This window comes from Epinephelus lanceolatus, chromosome 18 (assembly GCF_041903045.1).
Source record: "Epinephelus lanceolatus isolate andai-2023 chromosome 18, ASM4190304v1, whole genome shotgun sequence".
NCBI lineage: Eukaryota > Metazoa > Chordata > Actinopteri > Perciformes > Serranidae > Epinephelus > Epinephelus lanceolatus.
The window spans coordinates 37483533-37511110 of record NC_135751.1 but is presented as its reverse complement, the minus strand read 5'-3'; the positions used below and the strand labels follow the sequence as shown (position 1 = coordinate 37511110).

Genomic DNA, 27578 nt, shown 5'->3' with positions numbered 1-27578 from the left:
ACTACACGACTTTCAAAGTTGTCCGATTGCTGGCTTGTAATCAGGAGTGCTAAGTTTGTGGATTTTGCACTACAAGACTAACTAATATTGAAGATTTCTTTGTTTCCCTGGCACAAAAGGGGCAGGGTTTACCCTGCGATTTTTCGAGACCAAGGTGGCAAAGGCCTGTGGCGGGGGGCATCTTGACAGCTGTGCTTTTAGATACCCCCCCCCCCCCCCTTAAATATGAAAGGAAGCCCCCACATGCTTGAGCTTTACACTGCTGACTTGTAACATCAGAACAGACATGTCCTGTGATTTTCAGCCTTCTATGATTATATTAACCCTTTACAGCAGGCACATCCTGACAGCTGAGAATATTACTGTCAGATATTGTCCCCCCTCTATAGAGTGTGCCAGGGCTGAAGTCAAAACCCGGAAGTTCAGCATCGCGCTGGTTCCCGGAAGAGAAAGTGAATGTGATTTTTGCATTGCGTTTTGGATTATGTCAGAAAATAAGCTCTGTGGCTAACACAAGTTTATGATACTTACAGGTTTTGTTCAGCGAGATAATCTTCACATATGAACACTTTTCATACTGCATTTGAAGCTTAAATGCGATCGCCAGAAGTAAAAAGCTAACGTTAGGCTTTAACGGACTACATGACTACTCCACGGTCGCATGACTCTTTACGTCACCGCCACTAAGCTTTCAACTGATTTCGGCCGCTTTATTTTAAAAACATTGTATAATGGGGAAATCAGACTGTTTCAGCTAAATAAGAAGCTGTAATGGCGGACTGCCAGCACTCTCGCCTGTTCGGGGGTGATGACGTTTAATGTCCCCGACAGGGTTTGTAGTCGTATTGAGCAGCTTGTTAGCAACCGCCTTTTTTACGACACGTAAAAGCTTCCACATTCACAAGTAGGGTATTTACTGACGTGTTTTATGTCGTAGAACAAAACCTGAAACTCGCTTAAGCTTTTGTTAACCACAGACCTTATTTGAGGCCTTTTACCAAAATCCCATTCAAAAAACGTATTGACTTTTAGACGAGAGAACCGGAAGTGCTAAAAGCGCTAACGGAGTTCCGGGTTTACTGGCACACTCTATTAAAGGGGAACTATTGTTTTTTTCAACCTGGGCCCTATTTTCCGATCTACTTTTGTCTAAGTGAGTGATAGCATGTTCAATATAAGACATTTCTCCAGTACGAAGCTAGGGCTGACCTGCCTGCAGCCCGTGAGCGCATGCTATATTAAATAATAGGGCACTCAGACAGCGTCAAGCAACGTCAAAATACGTCCACTAAAAGTGCATTTTTTTCACACAGATAGGCTCGGATTGTTAGTATAAATATCCGACAACATAACGGAAAGGACAAATGAAAGTCTGTTTTTACCTTTAACTGGAATCAGACTTATTTGTTGTGGCAAGTCAAAACACTTCTCTCCCTGCTCCCTCTCTCTCTCTCCTCGTCCCTCTTCAATGAGCTCTGCGTCCGTGTACGTCTGTGTACTCCGTGTTCAAATAAATACGGGCGTTCATCAAATTCAAATGGCTCATCCAGATCCAGCTGGTCATAATCTGGTAAAAATTCAGTCGCATTTGTAAGCTCACTCCAGCGGTTACTTCCTGCAACAACTCAAGTCTCGTGAGACCAACTGCCGTAAAACACCATAGACTGCATAGTGAAACACCAACCGTAAAATGCCGTAGGCTTGTGCTAACAACGTTAGCATGTTGTATTTGTTTGGAAAACGTGTTTAGTAAATAAAATAAACAACAACAAAAACACTGATATTTGCTGTTGGCCAAATTGTTATTTCAAACATTGGTATCTACAAAATTTCACTATCAGAAAAAATGGGTACAATCAGGTAATCGAGCATGTATAAAGTTCCCCTTTGTACCTTTTTAACAGTACAATGATTCTCAATGTAGGACACACATAATGAAATTCAATATTAAGAGCCTTATCTCTGGTGGAAGATCTTATTTGAGGAAGCCTTGTCTTTGAAGCCTGCATTAGGCGAACAGTAAAAGACTGGGAGTCAGTTCTGCTTTGGCTTCCATATTTAGCCATCCTGCTTTTCACTTGGAAAACAGAGAAGAAAAAACAAAAGATTTAACTGCATCCAGAGTCCAACCACCAGCTGATGTGTTCTCTTTCAGCAGGTCATAAAGTGTATACCTGCCTGCGTGCCTTCATCTCTTTCAGCTTCTCCTCTTCCTGCCTGCCTGTCGGTGTAAAACACCTGCTCCCTCCCACTGACAGTTTCATTCATCTCCATTATTAAGGCTTTGTCCCAGGTGACATCAGAGAATATGACATGACATTCAAAGGTGACAGAGGGCCCTTTCAAGGTGAAAAAACCAAGCGCTTCCTTCTCATCTGTCGGTTCGCATTACAATGAACCCACGGTGCTTGTCATGTTCACATTATGCTGATGAAACAAATTAGGCAGCGGCGGCGGCAGTGCTTCAAAAACAAAGAAATGATTGCAGGAATAAAGGACTGTTAAGTGATCTGATGCTGTGTGTCTGTGTGCACGCGCTAAATATGCAGGGTGAAGTGTCTGCGGGTGCATTTTTGTATCAGAGCGTGTTAATATGCAAGATATGGTGTCCCCAGGCAAAGAACTCCTCAGTCTGACAAGAGAGGGGAAAACGAATCAGGACTCTGATCCGCCATTACTTCAGATAAGGCCCCAGCCAAAACTCTGGCAGGGATAATCCTGCTTTGCTGGGTGTGTTTGTGTGTAGGTGTGTGTTTATTCTCAGAAAGAGTGCGTCTACATGTATGTGTGACAGTGTCTTCAACTCTTTTATTATCCACGTAACATTAAGAGTGTCTACAGATGTGTCTGCACACCTTTGTTTGTGTCTGATGCAGTAAAGTCTCCACAAAGTGTGTGTTCCTTTCACTCATAAACGCTGAGATAAAGGCCAACAAATTGCTCAGGGCTCCGAGTGGACTGTAAATCTCCATCTCTCTCTCTCTGTCTATCTGTCTCTCCCACACACACAGCTCGATGCTGCTCTATCAGTGGAGGGAGATTTTAATCGCTGTTTATTAATAAACAGGAAAAGATCTCAAAGCAGCAGTTTGCAGAGGTAGGGTTACTGAGGTCGTGTGAAGGTGAAGAGGGTATTTCCTCTCTCTGAGTACTTTAATATCTCCTCACAACTGCTACAGAGCAGAAGTTTTCATGCTGTGGAGGACGGACGGAGAGACGTCTTTAGATGTGAGTTAAAGATATGTTGTAACAAAAAAAGGAACAGGCACTTCCTGAATGCTCCACGTTAGGACAAACATTAACAGCAGTCATGGTGCAGACAGAAGTAACTTGTCCTCACAGGCCTTCGTGTTCAATGATCAGGAATACCAGAGCAGTTATAGAGTAGACTTTTGACGGGTGCCTGCCACCAATGCTGAGTACGAAGTTTCAATATGAGTCAATCGATATGTACTGCCTAATGAAGCCCTAGCGAAAGTTCAGTCAGGAAGACAACACTTTTCATGCTTAGGCTGTAACTTTCGTCCTCACCCTGCTATTCACTTCTTGCTCGCACGCACTCTCTATCTCTGGCCGTCAGTCATTCGAGTCCTCAGCTGATCCACAATGAACCAATAGCAGAGCAGAGCAACACACCTTCTTCGTCAGCCTATCATCTCACTGCTCCTCATTTTAAACATGTTTCTTTCTCTGCCCGCAGTCCATTCATGCTGCTGCTGTGCGTACCCTCCACCTCCACATCTTCCAGCTCCACCACACTCTAGCGATGATGTCACCACTCTAGCTTTCTCCCATAAGTCCTTTTTAAATAGGAATTGTGCAAATGTGCAGGAAAGCTCAATCAGTCTTTTTTCAGCATTGGCAGTATAAAAACAAAATCAGGGAGTGCAGCAAAATGCCGCCTACCTACTTTTGTTTATACAGAATGCGCCCTTTTCGGGGCAATGGGGGGCGTGAGCAAGTAACAAAACGTGTAGCTTAGCGTGTGACGTAAACAGTGACGTGGGAGGGAAGCCACGATTCTCTCGTAAGTCGGCCCGTTCTTCACCGTCCCCGTCATCTGACGGTTAATGGCCTCTTTGTTTGCGAGGGCAAGGAGGGCGCGCAATTCCTTGTCTCCCCAGTTGCTCATCTTTACCGTGTCTGTCAGGTTTGTGTTTCCCTCTTGCTACTAGCTGCTCGCTAATTCCTGCTATCAGCTGTTTCCTGTTTATCCACCGCCAGTGGCTCACACATGTGGTGTCATCAACAGCTCCTCCCATTGTGGAAGGGCGCCTCAGTCTGTATAAACTAAAAAGGTTCCACCAACATGTCTACCCTACAAAGCAGAAAATTGGGCACCTCAGATCAACTCGCCAATCCGGCTCTGTGTGTCTAAACACTCGCAACTTGCCGGCAAAACGGCCCAACATTCGCCAAAAATCTGGCAGTGTAAAAGGGGCTAATGATGGCCATTATAAAATCCAAAACGTCTGAAAAACAACATGAAATATAAACTGTATTTTCTTAAAAGATGTACTAGGTATCAAAATGCTGATTTGGGCCAATAAAGTCCAGAGTCTCCTGAGCCGTTTAAACTTTAAATAATTTTTCTATGTCAAAGTATGGCAGTTTGGTGTGGCTTCAAAGAAGAGTGATTTTTGCTCTTTTCATGTTGTTTTCTTGCAGATCAGATCATTTATCAGAATTGGAAGTCTAACGTAGTTTTTCCTGATTTTCGTAAAACCACTGGGCGAATCTCTCCAAAAAGTCACTGCACACCATTACTAGTCATTCCACACCTTTTGATAGATTTTTTGTGATTATGCTGGCAACACTGCAGGACAAGTTTCGCCGCAAATTCTTAGTATGGAAGGAAAAAAAAGAAGAAGAAACATGCAGGATTATATATGGTTGCTTTGCTGTTGCACAGCAGGCACCCGAATTAGTAAATATCTGTGAACTTTGGTACGCAAACTTTGGCTTATTACAAGTGACTGATCCAAAAAAATAGTAAATAAATAAAAAAACACAGATTACGTTCTGTTTCTATTCATATAAAACTACTTAGTACGACTACGAGCATTGGTTTAACAAGACTGTACTGCTGATTATATAGAAAACAAAACTGTTACAGTGATAAATCTTAGTATTAAATATTTTTAAGTATTAAAGTCATGGGGCTGCCCCCAACAAAGAATTTTCCGAGTCAACCAATAGTCTTCATTTAGGGCCATTAGTCGACTAGTCGCCCGCATGTTTCTGATATGAATGTAATGATTAAATGATATATTTTGGTGGTTTGAGTTGAAGGTGTGAGAAAGAATAGTATCAGTAACATTGTTAACACTGTGCTACATTACAGAGAAATACAAAACCGTACTAATGAACCTTCATTAATATAGGCCTATATTTTATCTCCAAGTGCACGTCACACACTGAGCGAGCCGCCTGTTAATGACGCTGTGGGCTAATGGGCATGTAGCTACTTCCATGTTTCAGATGATACGTCATGTTTGTAGTCGACCAATGAAGATGAGTTTACATATCACCTTGGGTTCGTCCTTCACCTTCTCAAAATGATCCCACACTTTGGATTTCCTGCCCGACATGTTATTAACTAGCCTGTGGAATAACCGCAGGTACCAGCCCTGGAAATTAACCTGACTCCTGTCTGACTGCTGAGCGTGGACACTTCCTGTGTCTGTCCTTTCAAATTAAATTCACACATGGTCCAGTCATATCGTTTTGGATTTATTTTGACAAGGTGCAGCTGCCAATAGAGTTTCGTGTTTTTGGGATGTTGTTTTTTCCTGCGACTAAGCGACCAACGACATCTTGCCGACTTATGACCTTTCTGGTCGATAACATTTGGTCGAATATTAGGGAGCAGCCCTAAAAATTACAATCTCAAAATGGCGCTGAAAGGAAAAGTCAAGACATCCCCAAAGTCAGTCGGAGACTGTCTCTGCAGACCATGAATGTCTGCACAAATCTTCACTGCAATCCATCCAAAAGGTGTTGATATATTTCATTCTGGACTAAAGTGGTGGACCAACAGACCAACAGACTAACATAGAAACACTTTGCGATGTCTACAAAGCCTGCAATATTAAGAAACTCCAACAACCAGACTCCTTGTGGTCAGTGAACCCTGCACAAACTAGATCCTCTAAAACAAAGTTTAAATTCAGAAGTGTTTTCTACTTGACCTCTTCACCCGACAGAAATCCTAGCCATGTGTTCATCAGTGTCTCACTGTCATCTCTGGGGAGGTATTCCGTGGATCTATTAAAAGGTTTCACTGTTATGTCACTGAGAGGAAATGATGAGACCAGAGGTCAAAGGTCAGCGCCAAAAGTAGCTGCTGCACACGAATGTATCAGAGTGTGTGTGTTCATTAAAAACCTGACTCAATACTTGAGAGAGAGCTCCAACGGCCCCCTGCTCTGCAATACAGGAAATTAAAGCTAAGCTCTGAGGCTGCAGTGCACAGAGGAATAGTTATCCTGGCTCCAAGACATTAAGCTAATGCTTAATGGTATCTGGATACAGTTTATTTGTTATATTTAGAGCATGGTTGATGGTTGTTGTGGAGAAGTTGTTTTAAAGATTCATTAAGGGTGTTTTTTTTAGGTTTTAATAGGAGCACGGGTCATGAAAGCTGCATCATGGATTACAAACTGTCACCTATAAGTTTTAAAAATGGATACAGAATTCAAATGAGCCCTATTAGACTTTATTTTTAAATAACAAAACTACAGCCATGAATGTTCATATTTTCCACTGTTATCTACTCACCTCATCTTCAGTTTTGTGACCTGTGCTCCTCCTAAAACAAGACAAAGCTGTAAACAAGTGTCAAATTAACACCAACCCTAACTCCTCCTCCCCCTGGTGGTGTTGCCATGCACTCTCCAATAATAAGATTTGTGCTTTCCACATACAGACTCTATTTTCTTTCTGTCAAAGAGTGTACGATGTAAATGTTGTTTATCACCATTTTAACAGCCATTGGCACCACAGCAGTCACTATGTTCAGGTTCTACACAGACACCATGTATTTTTTAAATTAGCTGTGGGCTCTGATATCCATTTTCTAACCAACTCTGTTCCCCATGATCTACTTTATATGAGTCTGTCTTTCTTTTTTCAAACAGGCCGCTGAGGAATAACTCCCCTCAAAATGAAAATGTAGTTATTAACTATTGATCCACGTGTCAGTCAAACTGAATGCTGTGTGAAAACCAAAGACAGAATAATTTAGGTCTCTCTCACCTTTCCTGCAAGCTATTAAAAATAATGGGACCAAACTTTGACAGCTCCAAAAGAGGCATTAAAAGTCCATATGGGTGAAGCATAATCAGTGTTTTGGGGCTACACGGTGACACTATGGGTCCAAAACCCAAAGTTTATGGAGCTGTTTTTCCATCTTTTCTTCAACACTGAAATGTCCATGGGGCACAATTATAATTGTCCACTGAGCCTCTCTGGCTTAAAGGAATACTTCACCCCAAACGGCCATTTGTATGTCAGTTACTCACCCTGTGTTATGGTGAATTCATATTTTATTTACTTTAATTCCATAAATAAGATACAATAGAAGACAATAAAGCCTCCACAAAATAGCATTTTGAGTCTTGTGTGTAATTTATCCTTCAGTGATTAATACTTAGGGATTTGTCCTGGCTTCATATGAGTAGAAGAAAGGTCTGCTAGCCACGAGGCTAATTTATACAATGTAAAATGCCATAGGCTTGTGCTAATAACGTTAGCATGTTATATTTGTTTGGAAAACGTGTTTAGTATAAGACAGTTATTTTGTCAGTGAACCTTGTGAGTTGTAATGGAGCAGAATATTGTAACGTTACCTTTGTTAAATGTTGCTGTTGTCCCTGGTTTTATATGAGAAGAGGAAAAGTCTGCTAGCTGCTAGGCTAATTTATACAATATAAAATGCCATAGTCTTGTGCTAATAGCATTAGCATGTTGTATTTGTTTGGAAAACGTGTTTAGTATAAGACAGTTGTTTTGTCAGTGAACCTTGTGAGTTGTAATGGAGCCAAATTATGTGCCGTTGTGTGACCTTAAATACTATTTTGTTCCTCCTCAGTTCTCCTGACCCCACACTTTCCCCATCTCCTCAGCCAATACTGTTTCCTCACTTCAGATCACCCCACCACCACCAGCCCTCCTCTGATATTACATCTCACTTTGCTCTTAACCTCTGTACTCTCTCCAACTGGTTTAAATAGCAGGACCAGCTGGCCTCATCGCTATATCCAGAACCTCTTTATCTGTGCACACCGGGACTAGGGTTGCACACACCTTACACACACACACTGCCACACACACACAAGGGTTATTCAAGGCTGGTTAATGGGATCTGAAGGGGACTAAAACTACATCTAAGTCCATCAGATTGTATTCTGTTTATGAGCCGTGGATTTGTCTTGGAGAAATGCTGGTTGTAGTACTTCTATTGGCCAGAGGGTGGCGACATGCACCACTTTAAAACAGAGGGCATTCCTGTGTGACTGGTACAGTCCTGTGCCCACATGTTTCAGTTTACAACGTCAGCTCTTTACTTACTGTGGCAGATATATTCATATTGTGCTTCTGACACACAAAAGCAAAACATAACATCCATGTGTGTGTCCTTCTGAGGAAAAGGAAAGAGAAAGAGGATTTTTTTGTGTGGTTAAAACTTTATCCGTTCAGCAGAAAACGGTTTACACTTAAGGCACCGTGTCCTTTGTCTTTTTATTACGACTTATCCGGATCTCTCCACATAAATCAAATACTTATTTCTGCTCTGGAGTTTACTTTAATTGGTCAAATTGCAGAGACTCTGCCCTCTGCCTGTGTTTTTTCTTATTTTCTTCTTATTTTCTGTGTTCAGAAAGTTTATACATCCACAGCGCTCAGGTGAGGTCGGGGCTCTATAAAAAGGTAGCGACCAGGTGACAGACTGGAGACACAGCGCTGAAAAAATACAGAAATATTGAGGTGAAATGCCAAACGAAAGTGAATCTGGGGTCGGCTTTTACTTTCACTTTCACTGGTGAGCACTTACAAACAGTAACTGACAATACTGCATAGTAAACTTTTGGCTAAATAAGGACTAGTTAGGGTGTGGTTACCAGTTAATGGGTGCCAAGCTATTGAAAGCAAATATATATATTTATTCATTTTTTCTAACTCTTGTACTTATCGTACTCCTCTTGTTACTCTATTAGGCTCGGTTTTTGCTTCTGCTCCTTGAAAACACTTGTATCTTGTATATTTGTATATTTAGCCAGATTCATACTCTATTGTTCTAAACCTGGGCTCCTGACCTGGGGAACCCACTAGTTGTGGTTACTGTACTTAGTGTTACTGCAATAAGATGATAAGATAAGATAAGATAAACCTTTATTGTCTGTCATAAGTAACAGAAATTTGTCTTTGGCAAGCTCCGAAATAAAATAGACAAGAACACACAAAACACAATAGACATTATACAAGATATACGACAAAGTAGTGTATCTGGGTGGGACTTAAATTGTTATTTTAAACTGTTCAGGGTGGTGATGGCAGTGGGAACAAAAGTTTTTTTCTATGTGTTCTTCCAGGAAAGTGGGACTTTGTAGCGGCGACCTAGTCTCGCTCACCAGACCTTCCTCAAGAAAAGAAAGGTCTGGCTGCGCCGACTCTCACTTAAAGGGCCCTATTTAGATGGTCTAAAGCGGACGGCGGAGGGCGCATAATCCATGGCGCAAATGTCATTGCTATTTAGATGCAGGCGCAGTTGTCATTTTCACGCCCTGCGCCCTCGTCGTCTAACTAGCAAATGAACTTGCGCTTCTCTGGGTGTGTTGGTCTAAAAATGAGGAGTGGTCAGGCACAGTCATGGCGCGTTGCTAGTTAGATGACTTAAAAAGCAAATGCGCCAGTGACCAACAAAAACCTGGTCTAAAGTCAACGGCGCAGTATTTCGCTGTTAATCAAGTTAGTAATATGCGTCTCTAGGCGGGTGCACAATGCGCGTGCACTCTGCTCAGACACACACGGAGCAGCCACACATATGCAAAAGATAACAAATAAAAATATGATTACAGTGTGAAAGGTTATTATTGTGCACATTAATATATTTATCAGAAACACGTCTTAATGGTCAGTCATTTATCAGAATGATCTAATCACAGTTAATGATCATCATAATCCGGGGGGTCCAAGCTGCAGTGTCCGAATATACAGAACTGCGAGCAGACCTCCACGGCTGATGATGCAAAGCCTGTAAAATGAACTCGTCTTTCCCAAATGAGTTGTGATCATTTTGGCATGTAAATCACAAAATCAAAGATGTGAAAACGTTTGATAAACATTATTTTGACATAAACACAACAATAACCAGCTTCTGTGAACTAAAAACGTAAACTTATAACCCTACAAGTACAAATGTATATTTTTAAAAAAAGCTTTTAGAACGTAAAACTGAAGATCATCTTGTCAGGAGGAGGAAGAGGAGGAGGAGGAGGAGGATGCACAGCGGCCGCACAGCTGGGGGAACCGGGGGAAGCTCCGCAGCCCGCGCGCCAGACCAGACGGGCCCGGGTGCAGCCACGGGACCAGCCCTTCCTGCACTTTCAGGCGGGGGGGTTCAGGATGCTGGAGAGGGAGCTGGGCTTTCTAACCTCCAGGTTAAAAATAAAATAAATTCAATAACTTACAATTTGTTGACAGCGTTTCTCTCGTGCACGCGCGCTCTCTCTTTCTCTCTCGCAGTCTCACTCTGTTTCTTTTCTTTTGACTTTTCTAAGATGACAGATGCTGAATATATACTCCCTATCTGATGCTGTGGCTGTTTGTGGTTGGCTGAGAGGGATGTGAACTTATTGGATTGCAGCTGTGTTAATCAAATCAGGTTGGGTTTCCATTACGTGTACCAAACGGTGCCAATCCCCTTTGATCTGACATCAGATGTGACGGGACAGTCAATATAGAGATACAGTTATCGTCTCCTCAGCTGTAAAACGTTCACTCTTTCCAGTTGGTAGGTCCGCCATCTAACTAGCTCTCCGCCGCGCGCTCCAATCGCGCCTCTGTTAAAGGGAATGAGAGGTGACACTCTGATTGGCTTATTGAATGATACGCCCAAAACACACCCATGACTAATTCACAGAGTAAGTCCAACCCTTTTAGACTCTCCACCATGGCGCACAGTCTGAAAACGCGCTGTCTAAGTAGCAAGTGACTGGGACACACCCATGCACCGCACGCCTGGCGCTTTGCGCTTTAGACCATCTAAATAGGGCCCTAAGATTGGAGAAAAAAACGCCCCGGCTGCTTGTATTTCTTTCAACCAATCACAATCGTTCTGGGCGGTGCCACAGCAACGGTGCGCTTGCAAAAATATTGCCGGGGGGAAACAGGTTTTGGTGTAACACGCCCACAAAAATATCACCTACAGGACGCAAACCACGGCAGAAGAATGGCTACATCCCCGCAAGATCAAACACCGCAAAAGTTAGTAAAGGACGTGTTGAAAACTGCAACCGGAGGTGGTAGGGTGGGACTTCAGTGGGTGGCTCGTTCCGCCCAATGAGAGGCTGATCTATGCAGCGAACTTCCGCCCACTCAGACTAGCGGCGACCTGATGGTAGTAGTTGGAAGGATGGGTGCAGGGGGTGGGGTCCTGTGTGATGGCGGTGAATTTGAAGCATTCTCTGGCACAAGAATTTCCTTTGGGATAAATAAAGTTTGATTGAACTGAACTGAATTAAGCAAGTCCAGCAAAAGCTGCATGTAGTAGCTACAGCTTGCAAAAAAGAATTTGAATATGAACACCTGTCCATGCATGTGCGTCCTTGTGGAGTATTTTTTTATAGTGTTCCTAGTGGCAAAAAACTCCATGGTACCTTTAATAACGGATGTAAATGGGCCTTAGTCTTTACATCTGAACCTAGTTTCAAAATCAAGACTGTTCTCCACAGCCTGCCTGAGACAGCTGAAGCTCACATAAAAAGTCACTCTAATGAGCGGTGTATTTATACTTGTCTTGCAGACACACAAGTCTTAGTGCTTGGGTCAAGTTTAACGTCAACTTTGGTGTTTAACTGTCATTTTAAGAGGAGCACTTCACTATAATAAGCTATGTATACAGTACTTTTCACTAGTTTGAAAGTCTGTATGTGTATGTCTGTATGTGTGTGTGCGTTTGGAAGAGAACACTTGCTGTTTATAATGAGGTAATGGGACGGGAGACGTAGTATGTCTGAAATGTAAACTCTAGCAGCAGCTCGCAGCTCTACACACGCTGGAAAAACCACAGCAGCCAAACACCCTCTCTCCCTCTCTGCTTCTTTGTATCCGGTAAATGCAGAGAAAACAGCCTCCAGTCATGTTCAACAGACACATGGAATCAAATGGGAGCATGCATCCGAGTATATCCCTGAGTTTTGGCCACTTTAACCACACATGTCCTTGCATGAGTAACAGCGGTTTCACTGTGAATGTAAAACCTCCACTTACCACCGTTCCTGTCTCTGACTGGCAGCAGGTTGGGGGCAGGCTGCAGGGAGAGCTCTTGAAGCTCATTGGCTGCAGATTCACTCTGAGGGCTGAGGATGAAGGCACCTGCATTTGGTCTTTCTCCAAACTTGGTCTCCATGGTTACCAGGGATTCAGAGTGGGGCTCGCAGGCAGGCCTAGGAAGCGAAGAAGCACATGAACACACACTTGGAATGGTGAGTTTCAGAGACACACGCACCACAAACACCCACAAATACTAAACTAATACTAATCTAAACGTGCGCTCTCTCTGTATCCGTCCCTCCATACGCCGCTGTTCTGCACCTGTCACACACACCACCTTCTATCTGTCTCTCCAACTCTCTCTCTCCATCTGAGAGACTCATTTGTAGTTACATGAGCCTGTAGTTAACAGTGAAGACATCACAGAGGTAACAGACACCCAGCGCTGACAATGGCTCGGCCACTTGGGTTGTTATGGCAACTCACCATACAGTGGGAGAGTTGCTGGAAAGGTGGGGCGTGTAAAAAAAGAACATGACAACACATTACATAATCAGCCTCTGGCTACTCTGACCAAACACACACACACAAAAGAAGTGTAAGAGGCCTGAGCTACACCGAGTCAGCTCTAATTTACTGAACAACATTTAGACAGTATCTAAAATAATAACCTCAGTGTTCCCCCTATATTTGCATACGGGCCCCAGTGAGCCTCCAGGCCAACAGCAACCCCTGCCAGGCCAATAAAAATATTTTTAATGCCAAAAATAACACCGAATATGTATTCCAGGCTGCTGTGAGTTCATAAATGAGGCAAGTGTCTGTGGTTGGTTCACACGTCTGTAATAACAGCAGAACAGTGTGTGATGTAAAGTGTTAAACTCAGTTGAACAGGTGACGTGAGGATAACGTTATCAGCTAACAGATTCTGAGTTTTTGAGTTTGCTGCTGAGCGAGACAATTAGGATATTTGGCCAAAACAAAATGGAGTTCGGCCCTGTGAAGTTTGCTGGAAGCCACAGTGGTGCTCTATAGTGTCCTATGTGTGCAGCAGACTGTGTTTGAAAACGCAGCTTTGTGAATTTTGCTCCTGATGTTCAACACCACTGTTTTAAACCAAGGAAGTAACAGGAGAAGCAGGTGAACCAGCTTTGAAAGTTAAAGTGAGACGAGTGGCCAGGCCAACACATTTGAACTTAAAGGGATAGTGCACCCAAAAATGAAAATTCAGCCATTATCTACTCACCCATATGCCGATGGAGGCTCAGGTGAAGATTTAGAGTCCTCACATCACTTGCGGAGATCGGCGGGGGGAGCGGCTAGCACACCTAATGGCTGACGGCGCCCCAGACTAACATCCAAGAACACAAAATTGAATCCACAAAGTATCTCCATACTGCTCATCCGTAGTGATCCAAGTGTGCTGCAGCCCCGACATAAAAAGTTGTTTGGAAAAACGTCATTTGAACTCTGTTTTTAGCCTCATTGTAGCCTGTAGCTCTGACTGCTTCTCTGTGCTCCGCGCTCACGTGAGACCAGCGAATGCCATTGTCTGCCTGAACTACGGTAGAAATGAATGACTTACTTCTCTGAAAGCCAAAGGGAAGTAAAAAAATGTCTCCAGAACACCACGGGTCAGTAGTGCTGGAAACTCAGGGTGATGGGTGATGCACAGTCTCTGAAGAGCAGCAGTCTCGTCAGTACTGATGTCCAGATTCTCAAGTGCAGGCATCGCCAATTCCCAGTCTGAGCAGCAAAGACTTTCCTCATCCGTTGGCATTGCTTTGCATTTGAAACAACTACACCACCAGGTTTCCAGTGCTCGACTCCGGTATTCTGCGGCTGGCTGAGGGTTAGGCTCATGAGCTGCGGCGGCTGCTTCGTCCAGTAGCCTGAGTTCCACGTCCGTATACTCGGGCTCAAAGAAATACGGCTCAACAAAGAAATGCTGTTCCTCCTCAATGTCAAAGTCTTCAGACATGTTGGGCTGTCCTTTGCTAAAAGACCGTAGTGCAAATTATCTTTTAGCTACTGTGGTTACTGTTGTCTCTCCCTGCAATGCACGTGTCACGTGATGTTAACACAGGTGAGCAAAGCTCATGCTTTTGCTGGCACACATGAGCGCGGAGCACAGAGAAACAGTCAGAGCTACAGGCTAAAAACAGAGTTCATATGACGTTTTTCCAAACAACTTTTTATGTCGGGGCTGCAGCACACTTGGATCACTACGGATGAGCAGTATGGAGATACTTTGTGGTTTCAATTTTGTGTTCTTGGACGTTAGTCTGGGGCGCCGTCAGCCATTAGGTGAGCTAGCCGCTCCCCCCGCCGATCTCCGCAAGGGATGTGAGGACTCTAAAACTTCACCTGAGCCTCCATCGGCATATGGGTGAGTAGATAATGGCTGAATTTTCATTTTTGGGTGCACTGTCCCTTTAAGGGAAACACTGAGCCTAACTGAATAACAGACCTAATAGCTTTCCAAGATATGCAGTATTTTTATGCAAACCCATTTTACTTTTAATATTTTGACGCTTCACTTTGAGAATTCAGAGGTAACTTCAGACTTAGCTAGAGCTGGATGGAAAAATTGTCCAGGGTATTATAGTCCAAAGGCAGCCATATTGGGGTTGACATGTATGGTGGCTGATAAATGTGCAACGTCCTGCTCGGTACACATACTGCGTACTAGGGCTGCAACTAATGATTATTTTCATTGTCGACTATTCTGTCAATTATTTCTTCGATTAGTCGACTAATCGTTTTATCGAAAACTGTGTTAAAATGTTGAAAAATGTCGGTCTGTCTCTCCCAAACCCCAAAAGTTATGCCATCTAATGTCTTGTTTCGTACTCACGCCAAAGGGTTTTAGTTCATCGTCATGGGAGAGTGTGTCAAGCTGCCAATATTTGAACGTAAGAATCTGCAATAAGAGTATTTTGGGGTATTTTTACAGTACTTTTCTATGACTCAAAGCGATTAGTCGACTACTAAAATAGTCACCGATTATTATTTTCTGGTCCCAGTCATTAAATGCCTTGGATTACACAAATGTTTTGTGTGGGTCTAAATAATATTTTTTCATGTTAGGAGTTTGACAGTTTATTGTATGATTCTTCAGTTAAAGGCTGTGGAAACAACGTAATGAGAAAGACTACATGTCGCCTATACTTTCCCTTCACTTGTCAACTCACAGTGCTGCTGCTGCGTCTTCTGCCACGATCTACAGAGCCATCAGATCAACATGCTGGCGTAGCTGAAACTTTCCACATGTCCAGACTTGTAGTGGTTTTCGCCACGCTTAAGGCTTTTGTCCTCTCCTTGGAAGAAGGCGGTGAAGTGTACCAGAGACACAGCCATGGTGGTGACGTATATCATACGCGTCGAGAGCAGCGAAGAGCTGTAGTCCACAAAGTGCTCTCACACAAAACCTAACAGTATCAAACTTCTTCCCGCTAAATTGTAGGGATGCACCGAAATGAAAATTTGTGGCCAAAGCCGAAGTCGAATATTATTAAACGCTTGGCCGAATACCGAGTACCAAATATTGTTGTTTAGTTTTTCATTAGTTTTTGCAGATGAACCCCCTCCACATTAGTGTTGTCACGGTACCAAAATTGGATCCCACTGTACGATACCAATGAAAATATCATGGTTCTGAGTAGTATCAGGATACCACAGCAAAAATGAGGCAGATGTGCCTTTTGTCATTTATAAAAAGATAAATCACTTTTCTATAATACATCAATGATATTTCAATGGAATAAATTACTTATTGACTTATTCATACTTCAAAAACAGCATCAATAAGTGATGAACTTAGGGGGGATCAAAATAAAATAAATAAATGAAATAAGAATCAACCAGCCACCCTCCTCCCCTTCATAAGTAAAGAACAGTCCCTAAAGTGTGGTGAGGTTTGTGGAAATGTGAACGGCTCGTTTCTCCTCTGACACGTCACATACCTGTGTGCTGCCACGGCTCGGCTGTTCAGGTACTTCTGGGCAGTCATGACACCAAGAAGAGGATATTATTGGAGCCGACTTCTCCGTCGCTGGTAAGCCGATGGCCGCCGTATTTGACAGGAATACATTACTGTCTGTGTCTGTGACCCCCGTTCAACCCACAATCGGTGGGATTCGCCTTTCGTTTCTGCTGCTGGTTGAAATCTGTAGGCTGCTCGCACAGCGTGCTGAATGATTTAAGCCTATTTTGCTCGCTCAAAACTATTTTTAGTCGCAAATGCGAGTGCCGTGACGGACGGATCACCACACTGCTGACATTTTACTCCGCCCGTCACGGCACGCTGTTTGATTGCGTTATCAAAACACGCCGCTATTATTCGGCCTTGCTTTTAACTTATTCCACCGAATACCGAATGTGTGTTTTTTTGCAATATTCGGCCGAATATTCGGTGCATCCGTACTAAATTGTAGCCTTCTTTGCACGAAAAAATATATTAAAAATTCACAAACAACATATGTGAAATTCGTGGCACAATTCAAACGGGACCAGAAAATAATTTTCATCTAGCCATTGAAACACATTATGAGAAATCGATGTCTAAGGTCCCATGTACTGGAAACGGAAACACCCAACTTACGAGCTCTATTTACACAATGTGGGTGCTAGCTGTGAAAATGACAACTGTGTCAGTCTAAAACAGTAATAACAGTTGTGTGTCTGCACCCCACTATGATTTGCTGATAATGTCTGAGTTAGTCACTGCATAGATACTAACATTGATCATGGCATACAAAAATACTATGTATACTGCAGTGACGGTTTAGAGTACTACACTGTGCGACTCGCAGTCTTCTGTGTTCACCATAATGTAGCTGTGTTTATGCAGCTCCAGTGTTTACTAATCAGCCACCTGAACCTCTATTTATCTAGTAAAAGCAAAACGATCACATGTCTTTGTCAAATAAAGTACGGCCTAACATTTACTCTGCTGTGCACATGGCAGCTGTCCTGTGCAGCCTTCATCTGTTAACTCTTAAACAGCCAAAACAATGATAACCTAAACTGAGACAGAGCACGGCAGCATCACTATTTCTCATGTTGGTTCAAACCTCCGTCTCCAGCTGATTCATTTTAAAACAAGACGCCTGTAAAAGTGTCCTAAATATGCACATGTATGAGTCAGGTTAATCTCCAGAGATGACAAGCAGAAGGACACAGGGCGACACTGGCTTGATTTAGCTCCAAAATATCCAGAGGTGTTTGTGTTGGAATGTAAATAATGTATTGAGTGCAGGCTATTCAAACAGTCGTCATTAAGTGAACTTGAACCTGACCTGACTGTCTGCAGCAAAGCAGATACAAACCATAACAGCCTCACACATTTACTACATCTCTCAATTACTGCTGAGTGGAGTAAAGTGGAAATCCAGCTGATGATTTAAGCTGGTTAAAATTCATAACTGCTGCCGACACAGCCGCCTCTGTCAGATTAATAAAGAAGACAGAAAGTCTCTCAGCTGCTGATGTACATACCTGCTCTTTATTTCCTGTTAAACCAGCACCCGGGTGTTTCCATCTCACTGGATCCACTTACACTAAAAACAAAGTGAGAGGAATTAGGATGGATGACATGACAAATAGATGCAGTTGTTTAATCTCTGTAAACACATGGTGCAGCTCAATGCAGGTACGTCACATCTAATATGTCTGCTGACAATCCTGAGCCTGAATCTACATTATATTTTAAACAGCCCTGGACTCCGACGAAGAAAGAAACAACACTCTACTGAGGTGGAGTTTCTGAAAGCTCACCTCCGAAATGTGCAGAGCAGCAGCCTGTCAGGAGGAAAAGGTTAAGAAGCTCTCTGCCAGACTGGAGACTAATGAAAACAAGTCTCTGTGGAAACAGGTGGAGTATTTAAAAACTAGAATGACCGCCTCGCGCATTCACACCTCTGCAAACCAGTTAGAGTTTACATCCATGTCTGTCCAGACTCATGTGCTGCAAAGAAGCTGCATACACTCACCCACCACTTTATTAGGTACACCTGTTCAACTGCTCATCAAGGCAAATAGCTAATCAGCAACTCAGTGGATTTAGTCATGTAGTCTCTGAGGAATGTTTCCAGCACCTTGTTGAATCTGTGACACCAAGAATTAAGAAGGGGGTCCAACCTGGTACAAGCAAGGTGTACCTAATAAAGTGGCCAGTGAGTGTAACAGTAGTTTAACAGTGACCAGCATGCAGTGCGGTCAGCTCTGTTGTAAATACGTACCTTGGTTTTCTGTGTGGTCCTGTCAGGTGTCCATGTTACTGTCGGGTCCAACCAGGAGACGAGCAGAGTTTTTGGAGAAGCTGACAAGTTTGTGCGATACAAACATTGTGAAGTCAGCCAGGGGGAGAAATTATAATTTCAACATACAGCTCTTATTGTTGACCACACCAGGAGAAAAGGTTTTAGAATAATGCTTACGAAACGACGTCAGCATCTTCACAGACTGTCCCGAAGTCCCGTTAACGCGGAACCGACCCACCACACAGCCAGTCTCATCTGCCAGCTGTTTGTCCTCTGAACGCTGCCATGATGACAGAGCCGTGGACACACGATATGAAGTGTTTGTGTGTTTTATTCCAGTGGGAGTGGCACCTCTCTGCTGCCGCGCGCTGCTCGGCTCGAGAGTGAGACGTTCAGGGAACACTCACCTGTCCTGATAAAACAGGATTCACCTTTACTAACTTTAGTTTGTTTACTTGGAAACATATTTAGCATTGTTTGGTTGAGTGATATTCATACCATGGAGTTTTAAGAGATAACTAAAATAAAATAAATACAACCGCAATTTTGTAAAGTTTTAAGTGACACTATGTGTCCATAAACAATCCTGCACCTGTTCTGGTAATGTCCCAACAACACCAACACATTTAGAAAAGATATATTCCGGTTTATTGCTGATGACACTGACTGTGAAGTTTCTCTTTACTGGGAAAATTCCTGTTTAGTATCTACCCTAGCAATAATAATAATAATAATAATAATAATAATAATAATAATAATAAACAATTAGGCCTTTATGTAACCAATTTGATGATCTTTTCAGGAACATATTATATTCAGAAATCCAAATTTAGCCATTCCAAACCTTTATTTTTTTAGTACTTGAAAATGAAACTAAACAGTACATTGGGACCATTTTAATTAAAATAAAATAAAATAAAATAAAATAAAATGAAATAAAATAAAATAAAAATTAAATTAAATTAAATTTTAAAAAAAAATAAATTAAATTAAATCAAATAACAAACTTGCAAAAAACAGTTCTTTGTGCTGTTTGTTTAATGTTTTAATTTAAAGATTTACTCTGGCTCTTATGTTGTTTTGTCTGTATTAATGACTTCTTTGTTTGTACGTTGTTTTTTTTCTATCGTCAAAAAAAGATTTGACACTTTTAAAAAATATTACACTGCTTGACTTCTTCACAGGTTATCAGTGAAAGCTATGTTAATTTTTAAGCATCTTCTAAATCATAAAAGTCATAAATAGAAATGTAAAACAGACACAAAATATATAGTCATTCTAAATAGGAGCCTGAAAGGTAGGTGGTCAGTAGAGAAACAAAGAGGTTAACTCAGTTAGCTCAATACAATTATAATGATGAAGCAATCCTAACATTTCAGTCCATTAAAAGTATGTACAATAAAGTAGAATGACACAGGAAAAGTGTTGAACACAGTAACTGAAATTTATTCAATACTTGGAGGAGCCTTTGTTTGCAATGCCAGCTTCAAGACTCTTCCTATATGAAGAAATTCATGTGTCTTAGTGTTCAGATGGGGTTTTGGCCCATTCTTACACACACAGCCTTCAAATCTTGAAGATTTTGGGGGCCGCTTGTGAATTTTGAGAAAGAAATTTCACTCTCAAAACTTCAACAGTTAGTGTCCTCAGCTCCCAAACGTCAGTGTTGTTAAAAGAAAAGCTGATGTAACACACTTGTAAACATGTCCCAGCTGTTTTGAAATGTGCTGCAGCCATCAGATTCAGAGTGAGTATACTGTCAAACAGCAAGTTTATCAGTTGGAACTTTGAATATCTTGTGTTTGTACTGTGTTTAATTAAATAGGGGTCAAAAGGGATTTGCAAATCATCGCATTCTACTTTGCAATCAGTGTTGTACATACTTTAGCAGTGGCATTGAAGTGTGGGGTTATACTACTTAGGCCAATAGTAATAATAATAGGAAGAAATGATAAAATATAAAATCACCTTCCTCTAATAATCTGTCACCACTGCACTCTTCTGTTGTTTGTTGATCAGCACGATGTGTGGTTGCCAGTCAGTCTTCCATTGTGACCTTGGGACTTCCAGCCCACACTCAGTGCACATGTTCCTACACACTACGCCAGCCACTTGGTCATGGCGTGGCGTCCCATACCATGTATGTTGTCCCTGCCTGCATCTTACACCCTGCTATAGAGGGAATCGCCTTGTTTACAAATAGAAAACCAGCAGAGTTTAGCTATATATATATATATATATATATATATATATATATATATATATATATATCACATTTTTCATGTCACTATCACCATTTAGACTGATCTGATGTTTGTAAAGTCTATAAACACAAAGATTGAACAAAGATTACTATTTCTGTGTGCATATTTTGTAATTAATAACATGGTTATCGTAGATTAGCTGGCTAACTGTTAGCTGTTAGCCGTTAGCGGTGTCTGTAATAACTCAGTGGCTCAATACGTCACGTGAAAAAAAATTTTTTTCCAGCGGATGTCTTAGTTACAACATGATTGAGCTAACTGGAGTAGTTTCATGTTGTATCCGACAACGGGAGGCTTTTAACAGATGTCGTCCTGATGTTAGCTTTGCTGCTGCTGTTAGCTGTCCCTGTCAGCTGCAGCCACTGATGCTTTCTAGACATCATGATTTCCCAAAACTGAATAAATACCACACATAGCAACACAAAACTGCTTTGCTAGCTCAATCATGTTGTAACTAAGATATCTGCTGGAAAAAATATTTTTTTCACGGACCGTTTATTGAGTTACTGAGTTATTAGGTTATTACAGACACCGCTAACGGCTAACAGCTAACAGTTAGCTCAGCTAATCTACGATAACCATGTTATTAATTACAAAACGTGCACACAGAAATAGTAATGTTTGTTCAAACATTGTATTTATAGACTTTACAAACAGCACATTAGTCTACACAGTGATATAGTGACGTGAAAAATGTGAGATATATATACACACATATATATATATATATATATAGCTAAACTCTGCTGGTTTTCTACCCGGAAGTATTTGTAAACAACAAGGCGATTCCCTCTATTATACGCTGTCTTTGGTGGACTTATATCATATCTGTGGACTTTGCTTTGTATACTTGCAGATCTGTTTTATGACTACACATTTACAATATATCTCCATGTTTTTCTTTTTTTAATTATTAAATATTTAAATGTACATCTGTATAATACTCCACTTCTCTCTATGGTCACAAAGCTTCCACCAGAGGGTGACAAGATCAACAGCGGAACCATTCTTTCGGTCACAACAGAGGAGGGGCCAGTAATTGTGACGGACCAACATGGCGGCAAAACCCAGCTAATGCTACACAAGTGAAACAAATATGTGTAATTAACCTATTATTAATTACTTTTTCCATATGGGAATGTTCACACCAAATCGGGAAAACTTACCAGACATTTTCGGTGTCCATGACAACATATTCAGTTCTCTAATATCAAGCTAAATTTAATCTGACGACGTACATGAACGTTAGCTAGCTTGTGCTAGTTCACTGTAGCTTCATTAAGAGCCACTGGAAACACGTTGCTAGTTAACAGTTAGTTATGTGGGGTGAAATCGACCCAGCGGTTAAAACACAACCGTGCCTGAGTGAGACTAAAGGCAAGAGTGAGTTACCGGAAGAAGACCCGGTGACACGGTCCGAGAGATGTGATTTAATCTACCCCACAGCCACCCAGCAGCCACGGGAGCACACCCAGGTGAGACTGACAGCATCAGCTCTGTTTCAATGCTTATAATGCACACATCTACACACAATATCATGACTGTGTGTATGCTTATCACACAGCACGCAAGCCACGCTGAGTCCACGTGTGTAAATGACATGATAGAGGCCGTAGCCAAGAGTGGGAGCCTGGTGAAGAGCCAGCAGCAAGGAGAGGCTGAGCTGAGCCTGAAGGAGCGCAGAGAGGAGCTGCTGCAGCAGTACAGGAGCAGACCCCTGGTGTTCCTGGAGAGGTACCATGTACGTGTGCACGGCTCAACAAATGTGAATGTGTGTGTGTGTGTGTGAAAGGGGACTTTATATAGGCTGGTAGCACGATATTAGACTTTCTGCCGATATATGTTATGCCGATATGTAACAACTTATTTGACAAATAACCAATAGAGTTATCGATATATGTGCTTTTTCCCTACCTAATGTTAGTGATCATCTTCTGAGGATATTAATGTAATGATTAAATGATATAGAGTTGAAGGTGTGAGAAAGAATATTATACAACAGTTAGTTCCGGCCCTGCAATCTGATTGGTCAAGAGACGGTAAAACCGTGATGATATTGGAGTACAACATCACGGTTATTTCACTGTGTATGTATCACTCCGCCTCACAGCTGATTACAATCAACAATCAAATCAAAACTGACGGTTAGTGTCAGTTTGGTCAGCAGTTGCGTTGTAGGCTAATTAATTCATCCACTGTCAAACAGCCAAAAATATGGATTTATTTCCTAAAATAAGTTTTGAATTGAACTATGAATGGTCATCAGAGGAAGATGAGGGAGAGGAGAAGCTGAATCCATCTGAGCACACAGACAGGTTTGTCAGTGTTTCATCAGCGGAGCTCAATGACTTGGAGAAAAGCAACATACTGTCAGATCAGAAGGCAGAGTCGGCTGTGCCTGTGAAGCGACAGTCCGCCATGCAGTCACCAGAGACTTATTTCACCGGCTGCACAATTAATGGAAACGTGCAGATAAATGTGTATAAAGAGTAAGTTCCTGGTGCAACATGACTGCGTTACATAGCAACAGTGACAGCGGAGTCCTGAGGGAACTATTTTTGTTGGCAGAAGACAAATAAAATGCTTAAATTATCTATTTTGTCCTCATTTTTCAACATTTCTTAATCAGCCTTGCTTATTTAACTGTTGAACTGTTGTATAAAAGCAATATCACACTCGAGCTTGTGATGTTATACTCGTATATCGTCACGGCTGTGCCTGCGGCCTCGTGCCTATGACCGAATCACAGCCGTGACGATATCACAGTACAACATCACGAGCTCGAGTGTGATATTGCTTAAGTATCAGTAACATTGTTAACACTGTGCTACATTACAGAGAAATACAAACCGTACTAATGAACCTTCATTAATATAGGCCTATATTTTATCTCCAAGTGCACGTCACACACTGAGCGAGCCGCCTGTTAATGACGCTGTGGGCTAATGGGCATGTAGCTACTTCCATGTTTCAGATGATACGTCATGTTTGTAGTCGACCAATGAAGATGAGTTTACATATCACCTTGGGTTCGTCCTTCACCTTCTCAAAATGATCCCACACTTTGGATTTCCTGCCCGACATGTTATTAACTAGCCTGTGGAATAACCGCAGGTACCAGCCCTGGAAATTAACCTGACTCCTGTCTGACTGCTGAGCGTGGACACTTCCTGTGTCTGTCCTTTCAAATTAAAGTCACACATGGTCCAGACATTTAGGTTTGGATTTATTTTGACAAGGCGCAGCTCCTTAAGTTGTTTGCTTATGAACATCCCAAACACAGCAAATAAGAGGAAAATACTGGTAAGAAAATACAAGCAGAGGGCAGGATCTCTGCAGATGAATACACTGACACACACTTCTCGTGGGTGATGATTAACAGGGATTACTTTTATGAGATTATACAATGTTTTTTAAGAATATCCTGCATAGTTAATCTTTAACGTGCAGGTGGAGAGAGCTGTAGTGACAGTTACTGGTTTGACTTTACCAGTTTTATAAGAGGATATTATCAGTCTGTCCATGTTTCTTGTGTTTTACTTAAAATTGCTTGATATAAATGATTAAAAAGTTAACATTATTTATATAGCCTGATATCACAAATTTAAAAAATGCATCATGAGGCACAGCACAGTCATCATTTGGCAAAAGTGTCTAGCAAACTGACAACATAGTTTTTGTGCTAACCTTTTCCTGTCGTTGTGTTATCTGCTCTCCCCCCATTGCCAGGCCTGCCTCAAGCCCCAGGACCTGCCAGCGTTTGCCCACGTCAGCTCAGATCCACGAGCTGCTCACTACAGCAAGGTGATACAGAGACGAGCAGCAGGATGCACCAACAGGACGAGGGTTCGAAACCACCGCTATGCTGCCCTCAGAGCCCTGCAGAGGGGTAGGGGATTTGTTTTGTCAGCTGAAACAAAAAAAATATTGATATTGATAAATTAATTTTACTGTAGCTGCGTTAGAATGGGCTAAAAGTGTCCACTCTCTTTTTAAAAGGTCAGTTTACATAACATATTTTCCACTTGCCACTTGTATTGTGCAGATAGTTTTGGTTACTTTACTTCACTGCCGCCCCAGCAATCCCTACACTAATCACTGGCAGTGTTGTATTGTATGTACTGTACGCCTGGCGAAGTACTTCTTTCCCTCACACTGTGTCATCCCTTTTGTCCCTCTGCCGTAACTCCTCCTCTAGAGGGTGAGTATTTCAGTGAGGAGCAGATGAGGATGAGGGAGCCACTGCTGTATGAACAATATATTGGCCAGTACCTGACTGATGAGGAGGTGAGAGCATGATGCAGGATTATTTCAAAATCAACAGTTCAGTTGAGGCAGTATTTTAATAAGTTCTGAATGACGAATGTTTCAGGTGTTTGAGCGCTCCCAGGAGGCCATGCTGGACGATGCACAGGGGAGACCAGGGGCACCGGCGAGAGGCACAGGAGGGCTCGCCCACCTCCTCCTCAACTCCTACCAGGAGCGTCTCATCCAGAACCGGCTACAGGAGGAGCAGGAGAGAGAGGAGGGAGCACTGGAGGAGGAGGAGGATGACGACGAAGGTGAGAGAGGCTGAAGTTATAAAATGTTGTTTCTCTGCCCTTGCAGCTTGAATTCTCCTTGGATTCTCAGTGGATTGCCCCCTCTGGGTTGGGTGAGAGTTACTGCCTCAAGTGAAGGAGTTCAAGTATCTCAGGGTCTTGTTCACAAGTGAGGGTAGAATGGAGCGTGAGATGGATCGGCGGTTTGGCGAGGCTTCTGCGGTGATGAGGGCGCTGCGCCAAACTGTCGTGGTGAAGAGGGAGCTGAGCCAGAAAGCAAAGCTTTCGATTTACTGGTCCATCTACGTCCCAACCCTCACCTATGGTCATGAGCTCTGGGTAGTGACCGAAAGAATGAGATACAGATACAAGCAGAAGAAATAAGTTTCCTCCGTTGGGTGTCTGGAGCTCAGAGTAGTTCAAAAGGGGTCAGTTGAGGTGGTTTGGGCATCTGATCAGGTTCCCACTGGTAGGAGGCCCTGGGGCAGACCCAGAACACACTGGAGGGATTACATATCTCGTCTGGCCTGGGAACGCCTTGGGGTCCCCCAGGAGGAGCTGGGAAGCATTGCTGGGGAGAGGGACGTCTGGGGTGCTTTGCTTGGCCTGCTGCCCCCCCGACCCGGCCCCAGATAAGTGGATGAAAATGGACGGATGGATTCTCCTTTTTTCTCTGTCTCCATTAGTCATTTTGTGTCTCTCTGAAGCAGCAACCTCTGGGACTGATATTAATCCAATGTGGGAGTGTCAAAAACTGCAGTTCCTCAAATGGCCACCTGAGCCTGGCTCCAAAAGGGAGTCAAACGACACAGACCCCCATTTCCCCCACAACTCCACTTTGTCGGGCCGAAAAATTACTTCTGGCTCCAGAGATCCAAGATGGTGACGATCAAAAGGTCAAACTCGAGGCTTAAAAAACCTGAGTCCTCAAACTAACAGGTGACGTCATGGAGTAAATGTCCATTACTTTATGATCTGTCTCCTTGTTCCTGCTGTAGATAACACTGTCCAGCAGAAAGAATGGGAGCCCACTGCAGAGGAGAAGGCTTTGCTCAAGGAAGAGTTCATCAGTCAGATGCATCAGCGCTTCCTAGATGGCAAAGACAAGGATTTCAACTACAGGTCAGTCACACTGCCACTCAGTTGGCATTCATACAATATAAAGGCTGCATTTTTGTTACACAGACATTAAACAGTGTGTGGTGTAACAGACCACAAACAACTCTAAAACCTAAGCATTGTTTGAAAACATCCTCCTAAAACCTGGCTCTTTCGGAGTGGATGATAATTGCCCATTTTCCAGTCATCTTGGAAACCGGCAGACACACTGAAATCCTCCTCCTCTTCGTCAAACATTTCTCTCACTCACTGAGCCTTGGCTAGCAGGTCAGCAGGCAGTTCATAGTCTGGGTCTAAATCTTCGTCATTACCTTGTGTTTGTTTGTGTGTCTATTACAGTGAGGTGGACGAGAATCCAGACTACGACAACTTGGACATAGTCAGCAGAGATGCAGAGGATAAATATTTTGATGAAGATGATGATGAAGAGGAGGAAGACATGACAGAATAGTGGCTGTGGTTGTAACAAATGTTTCACACTCACTGCTGTGACTGAAGTGTAAATACAAATGTACAAAATAAGGATGTGTTCTATTTTTGACTGGTGAATGCAAACGTGGCTGATTACAAATACTGTTGGAGTCTTCTTGCAAATATAAATATGGTGTCCTTCTAACTAAAAGGCTAAATGTCAGACTGATGACTGAGTTTTCTGTTCACGTGCACAAATAAAACTTCTGTTTCAATCTGCACACATCAGCAGAAGCCTAACAAAGAACACAGATTTCATTACAAGAGGAAATTCATTTTATCATGAAAAAAATTACATTGTAAAGATTCACATTTAAGTTTAGTTTTTGGGTTAATGCATGAGAGCTAAGAACATTTTTACCAAGATATCTATACTAATAAATGTAAATCAGCCGTCAGCCAGTTAAATACAAAATCATCCCAGA

The 27578-nt window shown here is 42.4% G+C and overlaps 2 protein-coding genes across 5 annotated transcripts in view; one reads left to right on the top strand and one right to left on the bottom strand.

Moving 5' to 3' along the window:
• LOC117269069 (myocardin-related transcription factor A-like) overlaps positions 1–19073 on the bottom strand; it is a 71343-nt gene extending 52270 nt beyond the window's left edge. For 2 of the 4 annotated variants that reach the window (XM_033645910.2, XM_033645913.2), the window contains exons 1-4: positions 18936–19073; positions 18738–18817; positions 17995–18056; positions 12493–12668 (exon numbers count right to left, since the gene is read on the bottom strand). In XM_033645910.2, the coding sequence (XP_033501801.2) occupies positions 12493–12631 (139 nt within the window). In that variant the 5' untranslated portion in view covers positions 12632–12668; positions 17995–18056; positions 18738–18817; positions 18936–19073. Of the gene's footprint in view, positions 1–12492; positions 13920–17994; positions 18057–18737; positions 18856–18935 lie in introns of those variants that run through there. The other 2 variants (XM_033645911.2, XM_078161190.1) reach the window with 2 other exon arrangements.
• A 2974-nt stretch (positions 19074–22047) lies between these two features.
• ccdc97 (coiled-coil domain containing 97) lies at positions 22048–27316 on the top strand. The gene is made up of 7 exons (XM_033644316.2): positions 22048–22497; positions 22587–22763; positions 24752–24911; positions 25221–25309; positions 25395–25584; positions 26562–26685; positions 27022–27316. The coding sequence occupies exons 1-7, from the start codon at positions 22342–22344 to the stop codon at positions 27131–27133; spliced, it is 1008 nt and encodes a 335-aa protein (XP_033500207.2). The 5' UTR covers positions 22048–22341; the 3' UTR covers positions 27134–27316.
• Positions 27317–27578: the final 262 nt, after the last annotated feature.

What these genes read in the sequence shown, in the direction of transcription:
- ccdc97 (XM_033644316.2), top strand. Translation starts at nt 22,342, where the DNA reads ATGTGGGGTGAAATCGACCCAGCGGTTAAAACACAACCGTGCCTGAGT. An exon ending in CCTCAGAGCCCTGCAGAGGG is followed by an intron (nt 24,912 to 25,220) that starts GTAGGGGATTTG and finishes CTCCTCCTCTAG; the next exon opens with AGGGTGAGTATTTCAGTGAG. An exon ending in GGAGGAGGATGACGACGAAG is followed by an intron (nt 25,585 to 26,561) that starts GTGAGAGAGGCT and finishes TTCCTGCTGTAG; the next exon opens with ATAACACTGTCCAGCAGAAA.